At 45.9% G+C, this 7,693-nt stretch overlaps 1 protein-coding gene across 1 annotated transcript in view; it reads left to right on the top strand.

The window, feature by feature from the left end:
- Nucleotides 1-550: 550 nt before the first annotated feature.
- Nucleotides 551-7,693, top strand: part of Scamp1 (secretory carrier membrane protein 1) — a 76,750-nt gene continuing 69,607 nt past the window's right edge. The window contains exon 1 of the mRNA XM_031359846.1: nucleotides 551-1,093. Coding sequence (XP_031215706.1) covers nucleotides 1,037-1,093 — 57 coding nt within the window. The 5' untranslated portion in view covers nucleotides 551-1,036. The remainder of the gene's footprint in view (nucleotides 1,094-7,693) is intronic.

The following is a 7,693-nucleotide window of genomic DNA, read 5'->3' as shown; positions in this document are numbered from 1 at the left end:
TAGTGCAAGGCTCTCAAAAAGCTATGGATAATTAAGTCTGGCTTTTTCCAGTTCTTAGGCCCCTGACAAATAAAAATAATTCTGGCTTTTCATAGGTTCATCCAAGTACCCTTCTGTTAAAAGTGGAAGGAAGGATAGAGTTGAGAAAGCCATGTCCTCTCAACAAGTTCCGGGTGGCGCAAGGAGTGATATGTCATTTACTGTACAGTTTTCAATAGTCATTCCCCGCACTGGGAAGAAAAAGGCAAATATCAGGAGGTGTGTATCCTGCATCCAAATGCCTGAAAATAAACGTCAACTATTTCTCTTCCACTATCAGTAACTTGAGGGCCTGGGTCGATAGACTCTGCCACCTACTCGGTTGTCCCACGCCCCGTATCATTTATGAGTGGCGAGAGAGGATGGGAGACAGGGGCTGGGCACCGCACTGAATGTTGCCTTTTCTTGGAGCAACTCCGGATCCTCAGCGCGAAGCCGCTTTCCGTGACTTAGCAGTAACCTGGGATCGGCCGGAACCGGCTGGGTTTCCCAGGTCCGGGTGTGTTTGGCAAGGGTATTTTAAATTGGTTTAGGGTTCCTTTCCGCTCTAGGGTCTGGAACCTTTGGTGTCTGCGGCGGATGTTTTCCCACCTCAGCCGCTCGCTCTCCCTGTGTCGTCTCCCCCACCTGCCACGTGGGACTTGCGCGCACCTTCCTCCCCCTACGCAGGCCACCACCCCTTCCCTAAACCGCACTAGGTGGGTCCTAGGCCCCGGGGCTTGTAACCTGCCCTCCGCCTGCGCTCGCCCTTCGGTCGGAGGCAGAGCCCGGAGTGCAGATCCAGGCGGGAAGGGACGGCCGGATGGCTGGGCGCCGCGGGCCTCCGCCGCACCGGGCATGCTCAGTGGCACGGCCGGCTCGGTGGCCCGCGAGCTGCACCCGGATCTGTGCGGCGGCGGCGGCGGCGGCGGCGACGTGAGCGCGCAGGGGGGCGGCGGCCTCGCCTCGTCTGTGTCTCGGCGCCGGGCTCGGGTGGGTGACGCGCAGTGCCGGGGCAATGTCGGATTTTGACAGCAACCCGTTTGCGGATCCGGATCTTAACAACCCGTTCAAGGTGAGCGCCGGGCGGCGGCCTTGGCCCGCGTTGCGCGTCGCGGTGGCCGCGGAGGCCCTGCCGGGAGGGTCTCGGGTCGCAGCGTCACCGGCTGCATCACCAGCATGGAGGCTGGCACGGGGCGGCGGACCGGCCGAACCGGGAGCCGGGTCCGGAGCGGAGCGGGGCACGTGTGGCCGCCACTAGTCCGGTCAGCGCGGCGGGCCGCGGGGCGGGGGCTGGGAGGCCGGGGCTCCCGGGGCTGGGGTTGTCATGGGGACCTGGCACTGGCGCTGCTTGCGGGTGACGGCCGAGGTGTGCGGGAGAGAGGCGCGGGTACACGGACGCTGCGATAAAAGGATAAAGGGGTGTTTTTATGATGGAAACTCGGTTGTTCCCAGAGCCACCAGTGGCGCTGCCAGAGACCCCCCCCCCCCCAATCCACCGGGCCCAGCTTAGGGGAATGGGCATCAAACAGAAGTTAAAAATAAATAAAACATCTGGAAACAATAGTGCACGCGGGCATCTCCCCACCTAGCTGCTGTTAGCGAGGTGGACCCTGGGCCATTTTCCAAGCTGGGAGTGCGTCACCGGGGATCCGAGCTGTTTGAGGATTCCGTTCCTCACGTGAGTGAGTTGCTTTCCTTGGAGTGGACATGATCCCCAGCTTCCGAGGGCTTGGCACAGAAGTAAATGCCCAGGCAGGCCATTTAAATGTTGGTCATCTGCTCTAAAATTTAATGCCGCGTCCGAGAACTTTGCCTTGAAAAGTACTTTGGGTTTCTTAAAGACTGTGAGGCATAGCAAGGCGATTTCTTCCAACTGTTGGCTTGGTTGGTTTCTTAATTTCTCTGACCGTGTGCAGCTCAAACTTTAATTTGTAGTCTCAAAGGTGAAGTAGGAACTAATTTGTGGCCATCCAAGAGCTGCTTCTGGCCTATTGGGTTTACCTCTTTTTAGTCCTTTTGTGGCTTTCCTACAGTATTGAAGCAAAAAGCACCCGTTCTCATGGTTTAGCCTCATGACTTCATAAAGGATTCTTTTAATGGAGTTATCACGTTTATACCTGATAGCTGGACTCCTTTTGCAAAACTACAGAGAAAGCTCTGTCATGGTTCAGTTGACTGGAACTTTCAATGCCCCCCACCCTCCCATTCATTTGTTTTTTTTTTTGTTTGTTTGTTTTGCTTTTCATTGTTGTTTTGAGGCAGGGTCTCACTAGATAGTGTACCTGGCTTTGGAACTTTCTATCCTTCTGCCTCAGCCTGCCAAACGCTTTAATCACAGATAAAGCAATCAGATACATTTTAAAGGGCGTTCCATGTTCCCCCAACAGCCCAAAGTTTTGTTTCATTTACTATTGGACTCACTTCCATGTAGTGAAAAATTGGATTGGATTATTCTTTTTTTTTTTTTTTTTTTTTTTTTTTTTTTTGAGACAGGGTTTCTCTGTGTAGCCCTGGATATCCTGGAACTCACTCTGTAGACCAGGCTGGCCTCAAACTCAGAAATCCACCTGCCTCTGCCTCCCACGTGCCGGGATTAAAGGCGTGCGCCACCACAGCCCAGCTTGGATTATTCTTATATTATGGATATCCAAAAGAAACGTTTCATAATTTGTCAAGTGAGTATCATTTAAAAATAATGAAAGATGAAACATTAAGAACCCATTATCCTTTCCTAACTCAGATAATTCAGTGATGCTGTTTTTAGGCATCCAACCACAAGGCTGTTGGTTTTATATCTGGTTATCCATTTCATGGTTCCTTTCATATTAGTCTCTTGTTAGGGCAAGATCCTGGCTTCTTATCACAAATTGATATTTTGTAATATGTAATGTTACCTTGACACCTTCCGTTTCTGCTGGGCATAAGGTTACTGTGATAATTCTAACCACAAGTAGTTTTTAAGTATTAATCATAGAAGGAAATGATTATCATTTCCTGTTTCTGTAAGGAGATGCACTCAGGACCATGATTATCCAAGTCCATAGAAGACTAAAGGCTGGGTAATTTGTGTCTAAGGAGGTTTGGTTGAATTCTTGTGCCATTGTTTTCCACTTACCGTGACTGTCTCACCACAGACAGTGTCCCTGGCTGTATCTTTGTGTTTGTAGCTAGTCACCCTCTATCTCTCAAAGTAACCTTTATATCTACAGGAGGTTGTTTTCCTTCAGCTGCTTCTGCTTCATTTTGTGTAGAAGTGACTTTTGAAATACTATTTCTTTTTCGTGCCCTTGTTTACAAAGTTCCCAGGATTCTTACTGTTACTTTCTGGTCGATTTTCTTTTTAAATCTTGGTGTCAACATTTTGTTATCCAGGCTCCCTAGTTCATTCTCTACTTGATGTTGGTTTGTGTGTTTGGTTTTTGAGACTCTTGTAGCAAAAGCTGGCCTTGAACTCCTGGTGGTTGGATTACCAGCCTTTGCCAGCACACCTCAGGCTTCTGGGATTTTGTTTCCTTCCTGCATTGTTGTGTTAGGAACACTTTTGTAAACATCTTCATTTGAGTCATGTCCTGAAAATCATTCAGAATCCAATCTCATAGGATGATCTAAGGCTTAACTTGATTTTATTGCTTTGTTGGCTTCAGTTCATATGTCTTCTTTGAGCACCTGTTTTACCCCAGTGACTGTGCCTAGTAAATGGCTTTATGACATTTCAGGGTCTTTTTATTATGCATAAGGAAGTTGAAATAATTAAAAATCTATGATATTCCAAAACAATATTAATTTTGGAAGATTTATAAAAAATCTATTGTTTTTGAATTGTTAAAATGTGACTTTAAAGCCAGAAAGGGGGGCTGGAGAGATGGCTTAGCGGGTAAGAGTACTCACTGCTCTTCCGAAGGTCCTGAGTTTGGACCCCAGCAACCACATGGTGGCTCACAACCACCCATAATAAGATCTGACGCCCTCTTCTGGTGTGTCTGAAGACAGCTACAGTGAATTACGCCAGAGTGAGCTGGGGCCGGAGCAAGTGGGGCTAGCAGAGGTCCTGAGTTTAATTACCAGGAGCATACACATGATGGCTCACGGCCATCTGTACAACTACAGTGTACTCATACACATAAAATAAATAAAAATAAAGCCAGAAACGGGCTATGCATAGTGATGCATGCCTGATCCAAGCACTTCGGATGTGGAGGCAGGAGGATTACCAATTTTGAGGCCAGCATAGTTGATGTAGTGAATTGTAGTCCAGCTACAGATAACATGCGGAGACCTGTCGCCAAAAGTAGAATAAAATAAAAGTATTTTATGCATACTCAACGTGTAGCTTAGGAACAGTTGCTCTATGTGCCTCATTCAGCTCAGTTTCCACTTAGCCAACAGATATTGCAGTAGTAGTCCTAATTTTGTGGATAGTAGTCTAATACAGAGGTCAGGCATGCCTATAGGGTGAAAGGAGTGTTTAATAACCAGCAGAGGCCAATAGAGAGACTTCTGTAGTTGATCAAAAGCTAAATGAGTGAGTGTGGATGAAGGAGCACTTGTTCAGAGGGTGACATTAATAAGGGGCAAAGATATCTTTAGGCGTTCTAATAATGTTTTTGTGTCTTAATGTAATTGAATTAGATAAATAATAGAAGTTACATTTAAGACACCAGGAGAATCAGAATTCAGAGCTTGGAAGTACATCCTCAGATATATTTGGTTAAGTCTATGGATAGCGAGACGGCTTCTGTGTGTGGACTTTGGTGTTAGACTGTATGGTGTCTAGGTTGGTAGTACCTTATAAGGTTGTTTGTTTGTGAAAATTAGCGTGTGTGGGAGTATGCTGCCAGTGCTACAGTGTGCACGTGGGGGTCAGAGGCTCCAGTTCGGGTCCCCAGGTTGAGTTGTTAGCTAGCTCTGCTCCTTACTCTTAATCAGGAGCTGAGACTTGAGGCTCTGTGGAGTGGGAGCAGGAGGGAGGTTTAAGTGTGAGCCCTGGGCTTTGAAAAGGTTTGAAAAGGGTCTTGGTTCTGGTGTTATCACTAACTGGCTGTGACTCCTAGGAAAGTCACTTAGTCTTTCAGCCTCGGCACACTATTCCCTAAAGTAGGATGAAGAGTCTTGTGCTGGCTAATTTTATGTCAGTGTGATACAGGCTGGAATCACTGAAGAGGAGGGAACCCCAATTGAGAAAATGTCCTTGTAAGATTGGGCTATAGGTAAACCTGTAGAGCAGTGGTTCTCAGCTTGTGGGTTGAGACCCCTTGGGGGGATGTCACATATCAGATATACTGCATGTTAGATATTAGGATTCATAACCGTAGGAAAATTACAGTTACAAAGTAGTAACAATTTTTTTTTTTTTTTTGTTTTTTTGTTTTTCGAGACAGGGTTTCTGGAACTAACTCACTCTTTAGACCAGGGTAGCCTGGAACTCAGAAATTCGCCTGCCTCTGCCTCCCAAGTGCTGGGATTAAAGGCGTGTGTCACCATCGCCCAGCGTAACAAAGTAATTTTATTTTTGAGGGTCACCACAACTGTATTAAAGGGTTACAATGTTAGGAAGATTGAGAACCACTGCTGTAGAACATTTTCTCAGTGATTGATGTGGGAGGGCCCAGCTCAGCAATGCCGTGGGGATCAAGCCAGTAAGTAGCACTCCTCAATGACCTCTCTATCAGTCGCTGCTTCCAGATTCCTGCCCTGTTTGAGTTCCTGCCCTGACATCCCTCAGTGATGGACAGTTACTTGGAAGTGTAAGCTGAAATAAAACCTTTCTTCCTCAAATTGCTTTGATATGTTGCTTTATCACAGCAGTGGTGACTAACCCTAACAGGTAGGACATGTGTGCTCCATAGGAGTACTCCCAGGATCTGAGGACTATGTGGAAGCATGTAGGAATTGCTCAGTGCTTGGTATTTAGGTGCTAATATTTAGTTCATTGCCAGTATCAGGTGCTTTGTCCTTGGTTACCTGCTAGGCTTCTAGGTCTACATCAAGGTTATCTAAATTTTAGTGGGTTTTCCCCACCGTACATGTGTCTTTCTCTAATCATTTTTATTTTCAAATTTTCATTATTACTATGTATGTGTGCTTGTGCGCATATGCCACTGTGTATGTGTGGAGGTCAGAGGACAACTTTGGCTGTCTCCTTTGATGTTTGCATGGGTTCCAGGGATCAAGCTCATGTCCAGCATATGTGTAAGCACCTTTACAGGCTCAGCTGTCTTCCCATCCTCTGCCTTATGTTTGGAGGCATGGTCTATGGCTAAACCTGGAGCTTGATGACTGGCTAGACCAGCTGGCCTAGAGATCCTGTGTCTGCCCCTCCAGTGCTGGAATTGCCTGGCTTTTTATGGGAGTGCTCAAGCTCTGAATTCAGATTCTCATGTTTGCTCATCAAGTACATTATCCACTGTGCCATCTCTCTAGTTCCTAGAAACATGTTGTTATGATCTATTTTATTAGCCGTTGATCTCTAATAGTACCTAATTTGTAAATTAAACTTCATTATGGGTATGTATGTGTATAAAAGTACATAGTTTAGATGCAGTGTGATTTATAATGCCTTGCAGAATGTCTCAGTGGCTACTGTAATCTTTTTTGTCTTTTTCTTTTGTTGTAGTCCAGAGGATGGAACCCAGGGCCTTGAACACATTGAGCAAGTGCTCTCCTGCAGAGCTAAGTTATGTCCTTTGACCCTGGAATCTTTAAAAGACAACCTGTAAAGTAGTATTCTCCCCATCTTACTTTTTTACTTAGAGTAATTTTAGTAGCATCTTAAGAATTGAGTTGATCCTGGTGGGGTAGCCAGCATCTGTAATCTCTTCCCTTGGTTAGAGAAGATTGGAGGACCATGAATTTGAGGCTAGCCTGCCCCCTCCCCCCCCCTTTTTTAAAAGAAAGATCTCTGGACAAGAATTTTGTCACTAAAATGTTTCCCATAATTCAAGGTTGCTAATCAGCACTTAGGCAGCTATGATGAAATACATCACACTGGGTTGTTTATAAACAGCAGGGATTTATCACTCTTCAATCCAGAAGCTGGGGAGTCCAAGATCAAGGCTCTAACAGAATCATTGTTGTATCCGAACCAATAATTCTTTAGATGTTGTATTCGTACAGGCCTAGCATGAGAGGGCACTTCTTGGCCCCTCTTTAAGTACATTAATTCAATCTGTGAGGCCACAGCCCTTACGACATAACTACCTCTGAAGGGCTTTACCTTGTGTACTATTATCACCTTAGCTTTAGGTTTTAACATTTATTGTGTGTGGGGGGCACATATTCAGATCCCAAGATCACTTGTTTTCATTTTGTAACATGGACAGTCATCTTTCTTGCCTCGTGTTTATAGTGACATTTGCGGTGATCTCTCTCCTCCACCCATTTAAAATTTGGAGTCTGGAGATTGGATAGCATTACGAAAAGACTTTTTCTGCTATAGCTACATTTCGAAGACCTTATCTTTCAGTATTACTTAGGGACACATTGATTCATCCATGGCAACTGTCTGAGTCTGGGCTCTGTTGTCCTCAGGTTAGCACTTTTGAGCTATTGATTCTATTTGAGTTAGGTACTGCCCATTAAAATGTAGCACTATTTACCACTGCCTCAGTTTTCCATTTAGTATAAACAGTGTCCAAACATAGTGGCTTTCACGACAGTCTGCTGCTTGTTGGTG

This window comes from Mastomys coucha, unplaced genomic scaffold (assembly GCF_008632895.1).
Source record: "Mastomys coucha isolate ucsf_1 unplaced genomic scaffold, UCSF_Mcou_1 pScaffold8, whole genome shotgun sequence".
Taxonomy (NCBI): domain Eukaryota; kingdom Metazoa; phylum Chordata; class Mammalia; order Rodentia; family Muridae; genus Mastomys; species Mastomys coucha.
Note: the sequence above shows the minus strand (reverse complement) of the source record. Positions and strands in the feature narration are given on the sequence as shown.